Source organism: Podarcis erhardii (assembly GCF_964252035.2).
Source record: "Podarcis erhardii genome assembly, chromosome: 12".
Taxonomy (NCBI): Eukaryota; Metazoa; Chordata; class Lepidosauria; order Squamata; family Lacertidae; genus Podarcis; species Podarcis erhardii.
This window is the reverse complement of record NC_138513.1, coordinates 48182619-48203676: the sequence shown is the minus strand read 5'-3', so window position 1 is coordinate 48203676 and position 21058 is coordinate 48182619. Positions and strand designations below refer to the sequence as shown.

The following is a 21058-nucleotide window of genomic DNA, read 5'->3' as shown; positions in this document are numbered from 1 at the left end:
TTGCAAGGTGTGTTGTTGTTTTTTGCCAGTGGCTTACCATCAAAATTAAGATCCAATGGTCTTTTTTAAATTTAATAAATGACTGTAATTTATTTAATTGCCTACAAAAATGTGCACACGTATCATATTTGCAGGAATCAAAGTTCGTTGTAATGTCAGTGGTGGGTTTAATGCAAATTTAGAGTCTGCCATCATAATTATTGCTATGATTAAGCACATTAGCTGAAAACATTACTCTGAAATAGGTGAAAGAATTTGAATTCCTTCTGAAGAACAATTCTCGCTCCTGACGATGCACTTTTGTCCAATTGACTACAGCTCATAAAGAGGTGGCGAGAGGAGGTTCGATGCGAATAGGTTACTGTTATTGCTGTGAGGATCTCCCAGTTGCAATAGTTTGCCAGTTTAAAAACACCAGGGAAATTTTTAGAAGCCTTTGAGGAACTTCCTTTTCATTCCACATTGTATCCTTTTAATAAAAGGAGGCAGAAATGTCCCCCAAACAGTAATTGTTCACTGTAAGAGTCAGAGGGAAATTGGTAATAATATTCAGTTATTGCAGCCCCTTAGTCCTTGCCTATGTTCCCTGTAAGCAACCATGAATGATTACAGCACGACTTAGCTAAGGTAGCCTCTATGGATGATTGATAGGACATTAATCAAAAGATGCATATCAGCTTCAGAATTTGTTCACAAGCTTTCTTCTAATAGCTGATTTCATGTTCACTGAGCTCTATGCCAGTTTGTTCAATTTATTCTTCAGTGTACAAGCCATTCATCACGGAACACAATGATTTCACACACACACACACACACACACCCTTTCAGAAACCTGAGATTGGAGTGGTACAACTACTCTCTCTGGTTCATTAATATACTATACAAACTCATGCATGCCTATGTTCTATCATTTTAACCCTCTTGTACTTGTAAAAAAACACCACTAATATGATTTTAGGGACAGATAGATCCAAATTAAGTCATTTAAAAAACAAACAAATACATACATTACATTTTTTTTTTTCATTTCCCCCAAGGAGGTCAGGGGGCATGCACACCCACCCACACATAGTCTACCCACCCACAACAACACGGTAGAGAGGATCAAATGCAACTGTTGAAAAAGCAAGGAGTAAAATAATACAGTTGCACAGACAGAGTTGGTTCCCAGCATGTTTTGAGGAATCTCTTTACTAAGGGAAATCTGATGTTTCCTACTAAAATTGTTTGGGACTCCTTTGCTTCTGCTTCCTATCCTGTGAGATGGGTCAGGCAGTGGGAAATGGTGACTTTCGCAAAATTATCCACTGAGCCCCATGACTAAGCGGGGATTTGAACCCAGTTATTCCCCATGCTAGTCCCTGCAACACACGGTCTCTCAAGGGGATGTGATTCCAATTTAATATGAAAATAGGAAACTTGACCGTTGCTTTCTATAATACAGCAGCACAGTTACATACAGATGGTATCTGAAGTCTGTCATCACTTGCAATCTTAAATGCTGCGGAACAGGAATGGGGAATCTGTGGCCCTCCAGATATTGTTGGATTCCAGCTATCATCCCCCATCAGCATGGCCAGTGGCCCTGAATACGGGAGTTGCAGGTCAACAACACCTGAAAGGCTGCAGGTTCTCCATCCCTGCTACCCTTCTTTGTAGGAGAATACATACTGTATGAAGTAAACCAGGCTATTCTGCATATTTTTCATACCCCAGACATTTGGGCATGATGGCACCGAGGTAGGACGTGCTTATCAGATGACATTGTTGGGGGAAGAAAGGAGGTCATGCACACAAATGTAAGATTTTATTTCCCCTCAGAGAGGAAAGTCTTTTTTTATCTAGGGAATATTAATTTGGTCTGGAATAACAGAGTGCCCATAACAGAAGGTGTTCAGGCTTTATTCTAGTTGAGGAAATCATGCATGTCCAGTATATGGAGGGACCGTTATTGTATATGGGATGTATGAATAAATGAAATCATACCTTGCCTCAAACCATGGACATGAATCCAAAGATAGAGGCCTATTTCTTTTGGATTAATAGAATCAAAAATTTGGTAGAGAAGCAGCAGGTAATCTAGCACTCCTTGTATGACCCACCTTCTCCTAACTTCTGCTGCAGGAATAAGATTGGTATTTAAGTCCCTTTAATTCTAGTAAGACTCTGAGCTACGCATGCAGCTGTTGTAGTGGTGAACTGACTTTCTGCCTTGCTCAGGCCCTGCTTCTGTCTCCCAACCCCAAATGAGTAGCAGCCCATCAAGGCTGAGAGGAGTGGAACTTGCTTGGCTGACTGCATCCTCAGCCAAACACACGCTACACTGAAATCCTACAAACGTTCACTGGATCTTGTCCCACTGCATTTAATGAGACTGACGTGGTGAAAATTGTGTTTAGGACTGTGACCTTAGTAGAAGAGGGAGAAATGTAACTGTATTCAGTTATCATAGCAGTCATTGTGGAGAGAGGAGAGAGAGGAATGGCGTGAATGGAGGGAGGTGAAGGAGCATCAGAGCAATTGGCAGTTGTCCAGTCAATAATTAGTTGCCAAAAATCAGTATTATCCATCAGTATCAAAGCTACGTTGTTCTTGATATTGAATAACTTATTTGTGCTTAATACTTGATAATAGTATTAATAGTGTTTTTGTATATATGTTTGCATCTACCAAAATAGTGTCATTCAGCAGCCAAACTATATTTCGTCATGAAACTAGGTAAACAAATGTCATATTTCAGTTAAAACACCATGATATGCATGAGCCTCTTTCTTGCATGCAAAGATCTTCTCTCTACCCTTATTGGTGCACTGCAGTTAAACCCAGAGAGTTTTTAATTAACTACATTGTTTCCTGTTTCATCCAAACTGGGAAGCTGTGGTTTCATGGGTGGAATCTACACACATATAAAATAGTGTTCTGAAAATGCTTTTTTAAAAAGCATCTTTAAAAAGACATCGAATTTTCCATAAGGCTCACCGCCGCCATCTAATGTCACATTGTATATTGCACTTAAAGCACACTTAAAATGTTTTATTTGCAGCTGTATAGCTGAGTCCATGGTTTGGAACAACTAATGATCCTCAACCATATTTTGAAGTTGCTAAAATGTCACGTGTCTTTGCTTGATTCTGTGGCTAATTTTACTTACTCCCCTTTCCCTTCCTCGCAACGCAGCCCTGCTCTGAGTTTCGCGTACCCTCCCACCCCAGTATCCCTTCAACAGATGCATCAACAAATCCTCAGTCGTCAGCAGAGCCTGGGCTCAGCCTTCGGACACAGCCCTCCACTTATCCATCCTGCGCCAACCTTTCCTACGCAGAGGCCTATTCCTGGCATTCCTAGCGTCTTGAATCCTGTCCAGATCAGTTCAGGTCCATCGGAATCCACACAGGTAAGGGAATATAGAAGAGAAGCTTTTGCACACTGCTAATTTGTCTGGGTCCTTTTTGTAAGCCAACCACATTGTCATGTTAGCGATTAATCACCACAGCCACTGAGCAGATTGGCTAACAAGTACCTTGGGGCAGCAGTATATGCAATCTTTTATTATAAATTACCCAGAGTGTATCATGGTTTCAGATTGATAGAGTGCTTTCCATCCCTTATAAATATTTCAGTTTCTGTGTTTTGGATCTGACAGTTTTAGAATGTTCAAGCAAAGGGTGCAGGAAGCAGTAATAAGCTAAAGTAAAATGAGTACAATTCATATCCCACAGAAGTTAGTGGCAAAACTCCCCCTGCTGATCCTGCTTTGTAAGCAGAGCGGCCACGTGCAAAATGCTAACAGGGAAATTTAACTTGTGTATATGAAAACCTCACCTGACTCATCGCTATGGGCCTTGCGGTTTGGGAAGTGCACAAACCTAATGCACACCTCTAAGACACACACATGCCCACACCTGTATGTCTATATACCTGTGTGTGTGTGTGTGTACACATACACCCCCCCCGAAAGACATGTTATCATCTGATTAAATCATCTGTAGTTTATAAAATTTATGCTATAATAAATTTGTTGGTCTTTAAGGTGCTATGAGACTTGGTTGTTTTTGCTAAAGAGGCAAATATTGCTCCCCTTCTGGAAATTGTCCAAATAAATCTGCTCAGAAGGGTCTGCTTGTATCTGTTTGAAATCATGTATTTGTATCTTTTGGGACGTAAATATGTACAGCAGAGCAAACCCACGAGCGAGTCTGCAGTGAGCAGCACAGGTGACCCGATGCATAACAAGCGTTCAAAGATAAAACCAGATGACGACCTCCCCAGCCCAGGTGCAGGAAGCATGCAGGTAAAACAATGAGGGTCCACAAATACCCTTTTTCTCTTAGCTATTCAACATCCACAAATTATTGGCACATTTTGGCTCTGAGGCTATGGCCTCAATGTACATACCGTGTACCTATCCCTAATCCTGGGGTGTTAGGGGAGGAGTAGTGTGTGGGGGGGCGGCGAAAATCACGCTGCTTCTGGTGTAGCTTGTCCACCTTTGGTCCCCACCCTGCACTCAGCTTTCACCTGTGACTTCTAGAAGCTGTCAGAATGCAACAGCGACCACACCCTGGGAACAGCTAAACCTAGTGAGGGTTGTCAATGGGTCTCAAACCTTGGTGAGTTAGGGACTTCCCCTGCATGCAAAAACAAGCTCTGGCAGATTGAGCAGATGAGACCAATAGTGGGTTCAGTGGTCAAGAAGGTGATTTCTGCACATGCTGTAGAGGGAAGTGAGGGGCAGATGGGGCACGTCAACCTGGGAAGGTAGCCCTCCTAAGAAAGCTCTGATCCTAAACCTCCACTGCCTTGTGGGATATCTTTGGGAGAAGAAAAGGCTGAAGAGTAAACACAAACCTGGAGTGGAGTCCCTAACGCAGTTGGATAGTGCCTTGTGCACCTCCTTCTGGCAACTCCTGCAGCCAAGCTGCTGCCAAATGTATTTTCCTTTCCTTCCTGCTTTTCTTTTGGAGCACATCAATGAGGTCGAGGGGGGGGGTCTTGTTGCCTGGGCAGCCCAGCACCTCTATACACACTGCCCAGGCTTGTGCCCTGGGGAGGTCACTTCGGTGCTGCTAATGCAGCGGTTTGACTTCACCCCGGAGGCGTGCTTCATTGTCTCTCAAGACAGATGTTTGCCAACAACCCCTAACCTGCTTGGCTATGCATAGAATTTCACACACATCAAATTGTTTCTCTGTCTATTTTTTTTTTAAAATAATTTTTATTACATTTTCAATTTTTGTGATCACAATATCCATACATACATCAATAAACTCAAACCTCGCTCTTACCAGAGCATCAACCTCCTCCCGCCCCTCTTCCTGACTTCCATATATATTTACTTTAATCTTAGCATTTCTATAACCACTTTTTTTGCCTTCTCTCTTATTTTTATATTTGCCCTTGTTAAATGTAAATCAGTTCCTTATATTGCCATTACAAAACATTTCAACTCAAAGCTACAAACGTTTTCAGATGTTTACAATACTCTTTCATATATAATATAAATTTGCTCCAGTTCTTTTGAAACAGTTCGTCACGCTGATTCTGGATCTTCCCCGTCAGCTTTGCTAACTCAACGTATTTCTCTGTCTAAGAAGAGTTGAATGCTGAAGTTTTACACCCTGATGCATAGCAGTCCATAATACTACAATGATATAAAATGACTGCTCTACTTTTGTGTGGCTGCATATGTGTGTGCAGTCATGAATCACTACAATAAGTCTTCTTGTTTTCATTGTTAGAAAGGAAGGACCAAAAAAATGTATAGGTAAGGAAACTCCAAAGTTGCTCAGTCATGGTAAAATGAACATCTGCTGTGGAAAGGTTGCAGTTTCCAGGTAGTTCAAAGGCCATGACTCAGAGGATGTAATCCATTTTTGACCAGCCACCTGAACACCATGTTGCCTAGCCAACACCTGCATTTTGCTGATGATTGTTGAACACCATTCTTACGGCACCTGTGCCTGAGAGGACTGCCCTGTTTAAAATTGGGGCTTGATTGATAGTCCTCCCAATCAATCTGGCTTAGACTGGTTAACAGCATCTCCATATCCCACTGGTTTCCCAAACAATTCTGTCTTTTGCCATCCTCATTTCACAAGTTGAGAACTTAGGCTTTGCACCCATGACAGACAGGACCTTAGCCAAAAGTCTTAGAAGCAAATGGCAAGTCCATAGGACACAGCCACATATCTTCGGGTTTTCTCAAAATAGGGAGCACATGACACAGCTGTGCAGAAATTGTCCATTTCTCATTCTTTGCTTTACAAGATTAACTCTGGGCTTTGGGGTTTTGCTGAAAGGCAGTGAATGAGGTTTCCTTCCCACACCCTTCTGGTACTTTTGAAGCTGGGGGATTCTGCCCCTCTTTCTTACGCCCTTTCCCTCTTCTCTTCATCCCCACTCCCCCAGGAGCCACCGGAAGGCATGACGTTAGTTAAAGAAGAAGGGGACAAAGACGAAAGCAAGCAAGAGCCTGAAGTGGTCTACGAGACAAACTGCCATTGGGAAGGCTGTTCGCGAGAGTTTGACACGCAGGAGCAGCTAGTGCATGTAAGTTAATGGCATTCAGGAGCTGGTTTTGAAAAGTATGTGACCTTTTCTGCAGGGGCAGGTTCTGTGACCCTTTGCTGAGTCAAGTTTCTTTGCAAACAGCATTGCCGACTGGAGAGGAGTTTGCGTTTCTGCGAATAAAGCAAAACTCTTGAGCTATAGCGTTTGACCTGTTCAGTCAGCTAAAGCTTAGTGTAAAATTCAATAAAGTCTTCAATAGAGAGTGTAATGGCTCTGATCCTGTAAGCCACAAAATACTATTTTGAATCAGAGGCTTTGATAGTTATTGAGTAATAGTAAGCTGGACATGAGTTATTATTAACCTCTTGCCAAGTTTGATTCCCCTCCCTTTCAAATGGGACTGTAACAATAGAAGGGGGGGACTGAGAAATGCCCCCCCCCAACCCTAAAGGATTTGTGGTGCATTTTATGTATCAATTTTCTGTTGTGTGTGTAAGCTGAAGTGGATTACTTGGTAAAATAAGAGTACATTGTGTTATTGTAGTTCCCTTGGATGAAGGCAAAAGCCTATAGCATTAGTGGCAGGAGACTTAATACTCGCTACTTAAAAGTAAATATGTATTAATGAATCTTATTGTTTCTGCTTTCTTAACATACCTCCTATGATATCTACATTACAAGTGACATCCAAAAGTATGTAAAAGATGACATTCACACTTGAAAGTTGACAACCCAGGTGTTTCTTTAAAAAAATGTTCAAACATAATTTCCCCACTTTAGCCAACTGTCACTGTTCAATACTGTGTCTCTGGGTTTTTGAGCGCTCAGCAAGCACGCCATGGAGTATAGGTGATTTCATAGGCATGTCAACATTTTACCAAAAGTCACTGTAACATGCTGTATCTGAGTTTCCAGGTGAGAGTTACATAAGAACTAAATAAGTGATATTTATCTGGCCTCAGGTGTTATTCACTCATTCGTCAAAAGCATTAGGTGAATTTTATATAACGTAGAAGCCAGGTAATATAATACTTTTTATCTCAAAAAATGACATTTGTTTACCTGGCTTGCTGGAATGTGTCAGTTTGTTCTGTTTGCATCCTTTACTTTCTTCCAAAGAACTGAAAGCAGCACCTTAGATTCATAGAAATTTATAGACATGTAAGGTTTTTTTTTACAGAGATCTATTTTATTCCATTTGTAACTTTCTTTTCCAAGCTACGAGAGCTTAGTGTGTGGCTAGAGTTGCTGCCATTTTATCCTCCTTGCAGCCCTGTTAGTGTATGAAGGGCAAAGTGCACAACCCTTTTCTTGCCTGTTGCTTCTCTGCTCCAGATTCCTCCTCCAAGTATCTTCCTTTCTTCTACAAATCAGAGAGGCAAGTCCTACACGAGTGTGAGCCTATTAAAGCCAATGCTATTGCATCATGTTTTGTTCACTATAGCACAGGTATCTTCAACATTTTCAAACCCAGGATCCACTTTTAACTCAAACATGCATTCGGAGACCTACTTCTTAATGTTCTACTATATATTTGCCTGGTGGTTGTGACCCACCTTGGATCAGGCCACGACCCACAAGTCACAGACCAGCATTGTAGCATATCACATTTATTTATCTGACTCCTGCACTGCCCTCCCATACAGGAGCCCAGGGTAGGGAGGTATAATACCATTAGAACACCATTGCAAAGTGTTCCAAAAGAACAGTAAATAGCTAAGCACACAAGCATTAAAATGATTACAATTTGGCTCCCTGGGACACCTAAAGCCCCAAGTAAATAAATAGGTTTTTAGCTGGCTCTGAAAGACCCATCAATGGCCAATGGAAACGTATTTCCCCAAGAAGAGAGTGTCAAAGTCTCCTAGAGCAGTCAAACTCACTAGAGCAGTTGTTTTCTAACTGTGTTCCATGGAAGCTCATAAGGCTTTCTTTGATATAAAGCATGATAATAGCATTCTACTCTTCTAGGATGTTCTTTCTGTGGGCCTATTCAGTGCACTCTACAAATTTAGTGGGTGCTTATGGGTGCTTCCCTGGTTTCCTCAATCTCCAAGTGTTCTGCAGCAGGTGACCAAATATATGAAGGTTTCTGCAAGGCCGAAAGTTTTGAAAATCACAGCTTTAGAGTTTGCCGCACCAGCAAATAAGTGGGATGTGCCAACTGCCATCTCAATGCTGAATACCATGCTGATAGCGAATGCTGTGATGTTGTCATTTTTTCCTGCTGTTACCGGAATCTTTCAGTAGCATTTCAGGTAATGCCATAGCTTAGATGTTAAAGGTCACATAGCTGGCAGTGGTCATCCTAGGCGGAAGGAAATGATATTTTTATTCATTGCTGTCTCAATATTCTTAAACAGCATTTAAAAATGCAGCGTGGAGCCACCAATTTCCAGTTCATATCCAGACTGTCCCATCCTGTGAGTGGATAAACAAAATAAATATACAGAGCAATACAATAATGATCAAACCACTTAGGCATTTTTTGATGCTGAAGCAATTTTCACTAGTTGGAGAGAATTTTCAAGTTCCATGTGCTGTTTAGAACTGAAATTTCTTAAAATGTTTGTGATGCATGTTCTAACAGGCAGTGTGTTAAACTATTCAGAGGGTCTGCCTTATTTATAGCACCTATCCATCCTTTCCCTCTACCACCACCCCCGCCCCTGCCACCAGCCTCCCTCTCCTTTACAGTTAATAGAAAGATTCATGATTCTTCATGGTTGTCTATCTAGTGTCTGACAGCACTGACTCCCCTTGCTAAAGCAACTCACTATCTATAATTGATATCCTTCTAAGGAATGGGGTGCTGACTGCAATTGAAGGGCTTTGCTGAAAGCTCTTAAATCCTGACAAGTTCTGCCCTTGTTCTGGTTCAGTCACTGAGCTGCACTCTTGGAATTCCAGGGTTATTTGAACTCTGTGCAAAAGGGATGCATGTGTTTCACATTAGCAAATCACAAAGTTGGAGAGCAGAACTATGACCTGGACTGCTGGGTTTCCTGCCAGTCTCATTTACAATGCACGGAACCCCTAAAAAGATTACTTACTTATATTACCAGTTGAATTTCTTTCTTTCTTTCTTTCTTTCTTTCTTTCTTTCTTTCTTTCTTTCCTTTTGAGAAAACCCTAACAAAAAGACCTTATTTATTTTTCAAACTTGGTTTGCTGCTGGGCCCTTTATCATTCTACTCTTTAATTAATTTCTTTGCCCACAAGATATTATAATTGGGCTGAGCACGTTAGTTTTAAGTGTGTGATAAATTCACTTCTGTGCCCAGAAGCTAATAAGATGCTGTATATTCCACCCCTTCCCTTAGTCTGCTTTTCGTTGAACCTCAGTTTTGTTTTTTTCTGCAGCTATCTGTTAGATTATACAAATTACTAGAGATTGGTTAAGTTAGACATCAAGATAAGTGTTTGTTTAGGAAAATTGCCCCCAGAAGGAAAAAGACTGAAGTTACTGTTATGTATGAATACAATGGCAGTCAGAAATTTGAAACAGTGCTGTATTTCTTTGCTGTTCCTATGAAGGCTTAGTGATAACTGTTCTTTATTTAAAATACACTTGAAGATACACAATTCAAAGAAATTAGATTTATTTTTCTTGATGTTTTCATATTGATTTTGTAGCAGAAAATTCCTTTCTTTGATGAAAGTTTGATTGCATAGTAGCAAAGACCAGAAGAGCAATAATTATACATCCAAACTCACAGATTTTAAGGCTTTAATTTTCCAACTTGCCTTCATCAGAGAGACAGAGTGGCCCCAACCCAGCTCTGATTGTCGTTTGTTGCATGAAGCTAGTGATTTGGGATGATGAGACACCTTTCTGTCCACATCAGACACATCCATGAAGTTCAATGTTCAATGGGAAGTGCATGAAGATTTTCATATGCACCCATATCAACTGTTGGTGTTAATGTATGTTCACATATACACACCTAAATTCTAAAGTTTGTCATTAGGTTGCCAGCTTAGGACTGTTATTCCAATTAAAGAAACCTTAGCTAATCAGTCGTGAGCTTTAATGAGTTACTTGGTTAATCAATTGATTTAAATTTGAATTTGGGTAAGTGCAATAGTGCTGAAATGAGACATACTTCCTTGTTTTTTAGATGGTGTCCTGTAACAGACAAAAGTTTGTAGACAACTTCTGTTGTGCAAGTAGAACAGACTTTTGCTCAGACAGTGGGACATCTCCTCCCTCCTGCAGCCTTCCGTGCGCCCCCAGAAGCTGTTCCAGGCCAGAGAGCCACCCAACCAGGAGCAGATTTTTTTAGGGTGCAGGCTTAGTGGTTTCTAGCGGGGAGAAAAGGAAGGGAAAGTTCTGTTGTGTGAGCAGACATTTGTTCAACGAATGCGACAGCAGCATTGGATACAACCCAACATCTTAGAAGAAGCATTGACTCCTATGTGAGAAAACGTGAGAGTGCTTTAAGATGGTGCAGGTGTTAATACAATATATTTATTGTCAAAAGTTTGCTGCCTGATTAGCTGAGAGCAGGTTTTTGCCCCAATTTACCTTACTTTTCAGTGTATAAGTTTTTTTACTCTAAAATAATGTTCAAAATCTGGGCTCGTCTTATACACAGATAGTGCAGAGTGGGGAGTCCCCAATTCGGAGTCCCCCAAAATAGGGGGCGTCTTATACATGGGGGCGGAAAAATATGGTATATCTTTATGTAAAGTGAGTAATTGCTTAAAGGGGCAACACCCTGCCTAATGCAAGTGTTTCTCCTTGATGCAGGTTTCACCTGCTGTGCTCCCTGGAGCATTTGCTGGGCATTGTGGAATAGGAGGTGCTTAGTGTCTTCGGTGCATTGGGGTCAAGCAATGGTGTCTGTGAGGGTCAGGGTCTGTGGATTCATGACCAATAAGCTCAGCTTTATTGTGAGGAAACTTGTACCAACAGGGCAACATCAACCAACAATGCAACAGTGGTGTACTCATTGAATCTTAAGAGTTGGAAAATTCTATGATTCTATGTGGACACCTTGAATTGGGCCCGGAAATGAAGTGGCAACCAAGGCAGCTGTTTTAAAACAATGGGTACATGAGATTTAAATGGAACCCCAGGCAGTAATCGGGCTACTACATTTTGGACCAACTGAAGGTTCTGTGTCATCTTCAAGGGCAGCCCCACAAAGAGCATGTTGCAGTAATCTGATCTGGAGGTTACCAGAGCATAGATTACAGAGCATACCAGATTCATCTCTGTCTGAAAGGAGTCATAGCTGGTGAACCAGGTGGAGCTGGAAAAGGCACCATTCTCTATCTGAGCATCTAGTGACTGTTGTTTAGTTTCAGCCTCAGAATCCTGATTTTTGTTGTGCTGGCGGGCTGAAAGACACCACTGAGTCCTCTGCATGCATTAGAGTTCAATGGGGAGGAGCTAAAAAACAAATAGCCCATAAACAATGGATCTCAACCAATGTTGAATAGCAATACAGTGGTATCTCGGGTTAAGAACTTAATTCGTTTTAGAGGTCCGTTCTTAACCTGAAACACCACTTTAGCTAATGGGGCCTCCTGTGCCGGCACCGCCACACGATTTCTATTCTCATCCTGAAGTAAAGTTCTTAACCTGAGGTACTATATCTGGGTTAGCGGAGTCTGTAACCTGAAGCATATGTAACCCGAGGTACCACTGTAATGGAAAGTGCAAAGCTATCCATATTGTACTAGCAGGCTTTCCACCTTCTAACCCCATCAAGACTCATGGAAAATAACAGTTGGAAGTGGTCACGAAAGACTCCTACAGTTCTTGTTTCATTAAGATCGGAAGTGAGACCTTACAATTGAGACCTAAAACTGAGACCTAAAAAATGAACCTAAAAAATTACATTGGATGAACCTAAAAAATTACATTGAACCTAAAATGAACCTAAAAAATTACATTGGATAAATATTGTGTGCATGCAGCTTGTTTATTTAACACTCACTGCATTATGAACCGTAATTATCCTGGTAATCCTGGTTACAGTGACAGCTCTTTGTGACATTTAAGGGGCCTTGTGCTAAGCCAGTACTTTTCCATCTTTCCCCCACTCTGGCTCACAATCTGAAACCCCTGAATGTCTGCTGGGAAATGAACTTGAGATTTTTAAAACTGGGAGTGCGCTCTGGGACACTGCTAGTGCTCCCCCCCCCCAGCTGCTGCATGTTACACAGGAAGGTGGTGGTGAGGAACTGTCTTTTCAGAGAAGTGGGTTTGGGGTTGCCGATCTTCTCAGTGAGGAACCTCTGATAAAATGCAATGCAAAATGAGTGCATTTGTATCTGTAACCATCAGTTTCTCTTCAATTAATTTACCCCCATTCATCAATCACCACATAATTCCTTCCTCATAAATTAAATTAAATTGAGGTTGCAATCCTTTTCTTCCCCAGCATTAACAAACAGAGGAAGTGCTTAATTTCTTTGAAATCAATCTACACATCATTTAAAGGGGGGGGAGGCAGAATTTTAAGGAACAGATAGGAAGAAAAATCTTTCCCACAATTCACACATTCCAACTTTTTACAAAACAACCCATTGAAGGATAGGGGAGTAAAGATGTAGGACTGGAAGTGGACTGGACTAAACATCCCAGGCCCTCATTTTTATTCTCAGGGACCTCATTTCTCATGCTAGATCACTTTGAAAGCATGCCAGTTGTTCTTAGTGAGAAGCTCTCTGTTCCACATCTTACCCCTGAACTCCCGTCACAAATGTCTGAAAACTTCAGTGCTTTTCAAGTGAAATACTAATTAATTTAATTCTGGGTAATGAATCCACACTTGAATAGGTTCTGGAATGGTTTGTAGTGCAAGCAGATTTTTGTTACCTCGGCTTTTTGTTACTGATGCGTAAGCCTCACTGAACTCAAAGGGCCTTGCTCCTACTCAGACATTCTGGTCCCCACTGAAACTAGGGGGTATGATTCCCTTCAGAGGGTGGGGGTCTTATTGAGGTCATTCTTTCCTCCATTCTCCTCCTCCTCCGAGCAGCCAGAGCTAGTGCCATTTATTTTCATAAGCCACTTTGTGGGGTCCCCCCCCCAATGCAGTGGTGTATGAATTTTATGAAAGGGGAAACAAATGTTGTTTCTGTTCCTCCTCCTTGCCAGCCCTGCCAGCCCCAATAGCAGTGATTCACTGCTGGCTGCTGCTCGAAGCACCTTGAAAGTCACAGGGGATGTTGCAGATGGCAGCTTCGTGCCCACACAGCTCTCAAGATATTCACAGCCAACGGGGCCCACCAGACTGCAGTGGGTGCCCTTGGCCACCTTGTTATGTACTGCCGGGGGGGGGGGAGCTTCTTCCAGGTGGGGCCCACCAGTTAAGTGTGGGGCCTGGAACAGTGATCCTGATTCACATCCTCCCTGTTATCACCAGCAAAGATGGCCTTTCATAAACTAGAAACAGGAGGCTGCTTCAGTGATTATTCTGTTCATACACTCTATGGGATTGCATAGTGTTAACTGACCATCTTCTGTGCATAACAGACACAGAGGATGAGCATGTGAGCATTAATGTGCCTTTTCTGCATTTGTTGTATTCTGTAAAATTGAAATGTGCTGATGGTAATACCAACCAACTAGGATCTGCTGCTGGAGAATCCTTTTAGGGATAGTAGAATTACTAGTTTGCTGGTTACTCCCAGCATGATGCATTACCACCCACTGTGCAACTTCTGTTAAATTGCTACCAAACCATCAGCAATGCCCCTTCTAGGATGCTCAGTAGCTTGGTTTACCGCCTATAGGACTACCAGGATGGAGCACTCAATCTACTATAACTATATGGATTATTTTCAGAGGCCTGCACATTTAACAAATTTGGGATATATAGGAGAAATAAACATTATAGAAAGTAGCGACGGGGAATTGCCTTCTTAAGATTTTGAAGTATGTACAGGTCCCACTCTCTGAACTCTCATTATGTGAAAATTCACTTATCTGAACATGGGGAATTTGTACCCAGTCCTCATTACACAAATGGCTGACTCAGATATCCGAGCAGCCAGACCTGTGAGAACAGCTTTCCTTAATGCTGCATTTTATTTTGAAAGGAAGGCCAACATTTTCCTACTATATACCTACATTGGCATGACCCAGTTATCCTCCCTCAGACCTTCTTCCACCTCCGACCTGCGAGGTCCAAACTGGCAGCACCACCAGGTGTTCCTCCTCCAGCCACTCCTGCAATGACAAGACCTGCTGACTCTGCCCTGGAAGCAGCGAAGGCGATGCCAAGGGGGAAGCCCAAGCCCCCCTTGTCCTCTTCTTCATCCACACCACCCCAGTTGCCAGCCAGGCTTGGCTCCAACGTACTTTCCATTGCTTTTCTTGATAACCAAGGAGGCAGCTTCACAGTGCCTGGGGAGGAGGAGGAAGAAGTAGGCGGTGGCTGCACCAGTGGAGGAGCAGCCCTTGCAGGCTCACACAGCAGCACTACTGACTCACTGGCCAGCTCCGGGGGGGGGGGGAGTGAATGGTCCAAAAACTGGCATCAAAGGGACAGAACCACTGCCAGGAAGAGGGCAGTAGCTTAGGTCAGAGGTGGAAGATCTGGGCAGGGTGACTGGATCCTGCTGGTGTAGATATAAATTAAACACAATGGTCCTTCTGTCCCCTTGTTTTATCAGGCTGTCAGGAATTTATTGGGATTTCTCCCATAGAAAACAATAGAAATTGTTGGCTCATTATGCAAATGCTTGCCTAATGAACCTTTGCTCAATAATGTGTTATGTTCAGAAAGTGGGACCAGCGTGTATAAGTTAGTGTGTCTGCTGGCATTGGCATTTTCACTTCCTATTCTGGATTTTGTAGTCATCCTTGTAGTCCCAGACAACAACAGTAATGAATGAGGCACCGATCCTTTCATCAGCTCCAAGAAGAAGGCGAAGCGTCTTGGATTTTGAATTTGCCAAGATTGGTTCCCAAAATCACCCTATCAGGATTAGTAAAAGAAAACCAAACCCCAACCATATGTGTTTCAGCCATAACGTGAAGGCAAATCTTTGCGCCCCCCCCCCCTTTTGTGTGTCTCCCTCTCCGTCTTCCCTTCCACACACTGAACTATAATGTGGAATGTTTCTGTTAAAATATATACAAGAAAATTGCATCGCAGACCTTTAACCCTCATCAAAAGTAACTGCATAAGTGTTCTTGGTCTCAAGGGTAAGTAATTCCAGACGCGCCTCATGGTTGCTCTGCAGCTGTTTTGCATGTGCAGCCCATGACGACTCCTGGCACTTTCCCTGTCCCCTTTCAGGATACATCTTTCTCATCAAGGCAAGCCCAGAATGTGCTTGTAAAGGGAATGTGCCTTTTGGGGCCTTGAGAGACATCTAGCACAACCACTGCCGAGTTCTGCCGCTCACTGGGGGAACAATATAAAAAGATCAGTTAAGTCAGTGGAAATGCTCCCATTGGTATTGAATAAAAACCCCGCCCTACAAGCTCCCATTGAAGTTTTGCATGTTTCTCCTGAGCGTGACTCTGGTGGGCTTTGTTTCATTTTGGTGCTCTTCTGCTGGTGCAATTACGCATAGTTACTGGCGGGGGTGTATAGTGAGATTTGAGATGAATTCACAAGCTAATCCCCCCCCCCCAATTTGTGGGTGTATGAAGAAGCTTGACGTTCTTATCAGTTGCTTCAGTAGTGGATTACTTTTTTTTAAAGGAGAGACCTCTGCAGCTGGCTTTGCTCTGGGTGTTTTTCAGGTATCTGCTCAAAAATTGGCTGCACAGGTCAAAACGGACTGGGTGTTTCCTTTCAAATTCAGCATCTTCCAGTTGTATTGCTGCTTCTCAGTGCATATAAAATAAACTTCCCTGTGCAGGGGGACATGTTCTTACGTATGCAGTGTGAGATGGTCATGAATTCATGGTCTGTGTGCCTGCCACGCTGATAGGCAAATGCTGTACATGCAGACACTAAGAATCCAGTTTAAATGTAATGCAGTCAAATAGAACCCCACACATGTAAATTTATTTTACACACCTGGCATCACTTAGGAGTTTACCTTATTCTGAATACTCCTGTGTAGAACATGGCTAATGAAAGAGAAGGTGCGATGAAAAACTGTAAATCAGATAGGACATTCTCAACTTTAGTGTGGCACTGGGTAAAACTCTCTTTCCCCCCTCATAAGTAGAAAATTGCAAATCTTCTAACTATGCATTTGCAATTTTACGTGTAAAATTTTCTCTTGCGATAGCTTTCATTTCGTTATCAAAATTTGTACCTCATCAACAGGAAAACTGAACTATTGTAATTAAATGCTATAAAACAATATATAGCTAGTTCAGCATTCTTTATCATCTACTCTTTTTACTCCATCTTTCCTATAATGATTTTTAAAAGGAGCCATATAATTCCAAAAATAGTGAAGAAAAGTCTGTTTCATCAGGTAGCCCTGAATCCATCAGAAAACTGCATTGAATTTTCATTGGGTAGTAATGAGACTTTCTCTGTCACGTGCAGATAATAGTATTAGTATCCCCTTAGGAAGTATTTCCTGCAGAGGAGTTTTTCAACTGAACCAGGATTCGAAATGATACCTGAACATCGCTTATTACAGTATCTATGAAGCACCCACCTTTGTATGGACAAGTGTGCCCTCAGAAGTGGTTTAAAATAAGGGCAGACGAGTCTGTCTGTTTCTAGTCTCTTGTCACTTCCATATGTGTTCCTTCCTAAGCTTTTTCCATTCTGTTTCCATACAGGGTTTTTGGTGGTTTATAAAATCCATCCCAAACAACCATAAATTTCTACTTAGTATTATGACATCATCCTAGGGCTGCCATTAAAAAAACACCAGTCTTGTTTTACCTGTAATAACACTCAAAGCAGCTAAAAATCCCATGCTAAATGCCGCAACCACTGTGTGCACATTTAAAATGGGAACACAACATCCTTAGGAGTCAACAGGATGTGAAACATGCTGTAGATGTTCTTTTAATATCTTGTTTTATATATTTGTTGTAACCCACCCTGGAATTTTGTGATGGGGGAATGTATTTTTTTAAAACAATAAATAAATTCCTCCTGGAAATACTGCAGAGAATATGGTTGTCGCCACTTGGCTGTTGTGTCAGTCATCTTTTCCTCAGATGGAGGACAGCATTCTGTCGGGTCTCTTCGTTTCTGAGGGCATTTGCAGACCCACCTTAATTGTGCGCACAGCGGTCACAACCTTAGACAGGCCTTCGAGCTGTTTTGGAGTAGGTATAATCTGTAAAACAAGACTGGGTTTTTTTAATGCAGCCCTCAGACCATCTCTTAAAAATTCAGAGAAGTGTGATATTCCAACTTACATATGGGTAAGTTTGCTTTTTTGGAATACGTATGCATCACATTCCTTGACCATCACTAGTTTAAGATGACACCTGACCTAACCAAGAGCATATTTCATCCAGACATATGCTGCTCCTACGTTCTTTTAATCGTAATATTTACCGTTCAGCCAAATTTCTTTTCCGTGCAGTTCAGTTGACAGGGTGTGGTAAGGAAACTTCTCCCACATTCTTCATCTTGAAAAGAACAATTACTGTTTGTCTTCTAGTTGGTTTTAGCTAAAAGTATCATTACTGAGGCTGAGATCGCAGGATGGAGTAAGCAAAATGTCTGGGTAAGTATATAAGTACTCCTTTTTGTTATGAAGGGTTGATCTTCTTCATATACTAATGTTAACTCCCATGCCTTTGAATTGGCAACTTGGAAACAGCCCTAAGAATGTTCTGCTCTGAAGGGCCAAATTGCAGTCATCACTGCTAAAAAGTTGGTACACAAAGTTACAAGTTCAGTATTTTGTACACATAGGTACTTGGTTGCCTCATACCTCATGGATGTGTTAGTTCTGCTTGGGTAAATAACTGTTTAGGGCACAATCTTCTGGCAAAGTCTGCACAAGCCCCATTAAAATGTAGAGGAGGAGTGCAATAAGTTCCAGTCATTTCAGTCCACTTGTCCAGGACTTTCCTATAATACATGGTTCCTATATTTCACATGTACTGCTGATGCACAGCATCCTATTTTTTAAAATGGCACTATGCCTGATTCGAGTTTATAAAATTACGAAGGGTATGAAGAACAGGAAGTAAAAAATCATTGGATCTCAGAGAGTTGCCCAGTGCAAACAACAACAACAAACAACAAAAGGTTCAGAACAGGCAAATAATGTATTGCTTCATACAGTGTATAACTAACTTAGAAAATTCAGTTCCACAGGGCACAATGATGGCCATAAATGTAGATTGCTTTAAAAATACATGAATTCACAGATGATATGAATGTAACTATAACTAAATGTAATCTTCAGATCAGAATCAGTATACCTCTGAATACCAGTTAAGGGAATTGGGCAGTTTGAGATGATGGCTGCCTTCTTGGCTGCTGGCCATGGTTGGAAACAGAACACTTGGTTAAATGGACTTTTGGTCCAATCTAACAGGGTTTTTTTAAGTTATTAATATAGTACACTGAGCTTATATGTGCATTTATTTCAAATTGCTTAGGCACGTTTGACCCTGAAGTTCACATTGTACTTTTGGCGGGGTGTGTGTGGAAATTTGTTTTCTTTAGCTTCCTTGTGCCCTTTGTTTGTACAGCCTTTTAATAGAAGGATGCATCTGATCTTTTTATCACGGTGTAATAAATCCAGCATTTTTCCTTTTTTGGAAACTTGCGGGCTGCTGTGACTTTTCTTCAAGGTGTCGGGTGTCTAATCTTGAAAATGAATGGGTGGTGTCTTTGTCAGGAGTGGGGAGCCGCGGTGGCTTGTAGTGTAGGTATGAGGTCTGCGTCTCCCATTCTTGTGGTATCACCAGGGCCAAGATGCTGCAGTTCTTAGAGTGAGATAAAGTAGTCAGGCTGAAAATGAAACAAAGCTTTAACTGTATTCCTCCTTGTGTTTAGCAGAGATAAACTTCAGTGGAGTCTCAGTGCTGCCCCATTTGGCTTCTGGCAGCAGCTTTAATTGGTAAAATGCAGATTTTTTTTTTGATCAAGAGAGGATTATTCTTGTTATCAGTCTAGAGCATCTTATTTCAAGATGAAAAGGCTTTGCTGAATTACAGATGCCAACATTTTTACAAAGGGCTTTGGCGATTGACATCTCAAAGAGAAAGTATGATTTATTAGCCTATAATGGTACTGAGCATTGGGCTAGTTCCCACTGATTTGTGAAATTGCCTAATATGAATTGCCTTTCTATGTAATTCAAGCCTCAGGTTCCTCAAAATATATTTTGTGTATAAAGTATGAAACATTAGGTACCTGAAAAACAGCAGAGTATGAAGTGGAGGCGAGGCGGGGGGAATCTTGTTTCTAAATCCATCTTGGTTGTGGTTTTTACAGTAGTTTGGCTGATAAGCTGGCAGGGTAAAGATTAATAACGAGCCTTGTTGTTATCAGTACCTGCTTGTCGATCCTCTGTAACAGGCCTGTCTGTTCAGCATGGAAATTATTGATTAAATAAAAATTGCTATTAGATTGTGATGTGATCCATAATCGCAAACAATGGCCGACGTTCCACTTTCAGATCCTGAGCCATGCATCAAGTTTTCCCCTCGTAGTAATTTATATTGTGCTGACACCCACACTCATTAGCTTTTACCCTTTCCTACATGTGTCAAGAAAGCACTAAAAGACAGAACAGTAGTAGGAAATGAAGTGGCAGGTAAGAAAACGCTAAATTTTCAGATGGAAGAAGATTAAGCAGCTGAGCTATGTCCATCCATTCATTAGTTCCCCCCGCCTTGCATTTTTCAGTGCCCATGAGACTCCACATTTCCCCATCTCTTCTTGAATTCCTTCTACATTCATAGATGTATATACATACAATTGCCTAAGTGCTGCTTTCACTGTTGCTCTCTTTCAGTTTGGATTGGCTACATAATTCCAGGTCAGTATAAATCTTCAAATACTGAAGCATTAAGAATTCCAGGAGCAGATTTTAAACCAGACCACATGCTATAGCAGAGCTTTCCAAACTGTGTGTCGCGACACATTAGTGTGTCGGCCGCAGGGTGTTGGTGTGTCACACGAATGCTCCCCACACTCCTCCCAGAGCTGAAAAGAGGTTCGTTTAACCTCCAGTTTGCTAGTAAAACTGAATTACTGTGTTGCGAAATGATGCATGTCTAAAATGGGTGTCACTGACATGAATAGTTTGGAAAGCTCTGTCCTATATTGTTGGGGCCTTGAATTACATAGGGCTGATCTGCAGATGCAGTTGAACTTTGAGCTATGCCATTTCAGACTATGATAATGGTGATGATCCAATTTGTTTAGTGTTCCCATTTGTTTTTAAGAAGAAAAATTAATTAATTAAAAAATGCAAACCAGAAAGAACTCAAGATCTAACACAGCCACACTCTATGCTTTTCTTTTTAATGCAAAGGAGCATTCAAGAATTTGAAACCCACCCTGCAGTCTGAAGTCATATAGTTTATTCTGCTCTGAACTCTAGTCATACTTAGCTGCATGTGTAATATCAGCATCATGTACTTCTGTTCAACGTGAGCTTCTGATTTTTGCTCTGCATCATTGGC

At 41.6% G+C, this 21058-nt stretch overlaps 1 protein-coding gene across 5 annotated transcripts in view; it reads left to right on the top strand.

The window, feature by feature from the left end:
• GLI3 (GLI family zinc finger 3) overlaps positions 1-21058 on the top strand; it is a 240194-nt gene that overhangs the window by 180499 nt on the left and 38637 nt on the right. For 4 of the 5 annotated variants that reach the window (XM_081834713.1, XM_081834715.1, XM_081834714.1 and 1 more), the window contains 3 exons: positions 3178-3394; positions 4175-4291; positions 6409-6549. In XM_081834713.1, coding sequence (XP_081690839.1) covers positions 3178-3394; positions 4175-4291; positions 6409-6549 — 475 coding nt within the window. The remainder of the gene's footprint in view (positions 1-3177; positions 3395-4174; positions 4292-6408; positions 6550-21058) is intronic. The other variant, XM_081834716.1, reaches the window with a different exon arrangement.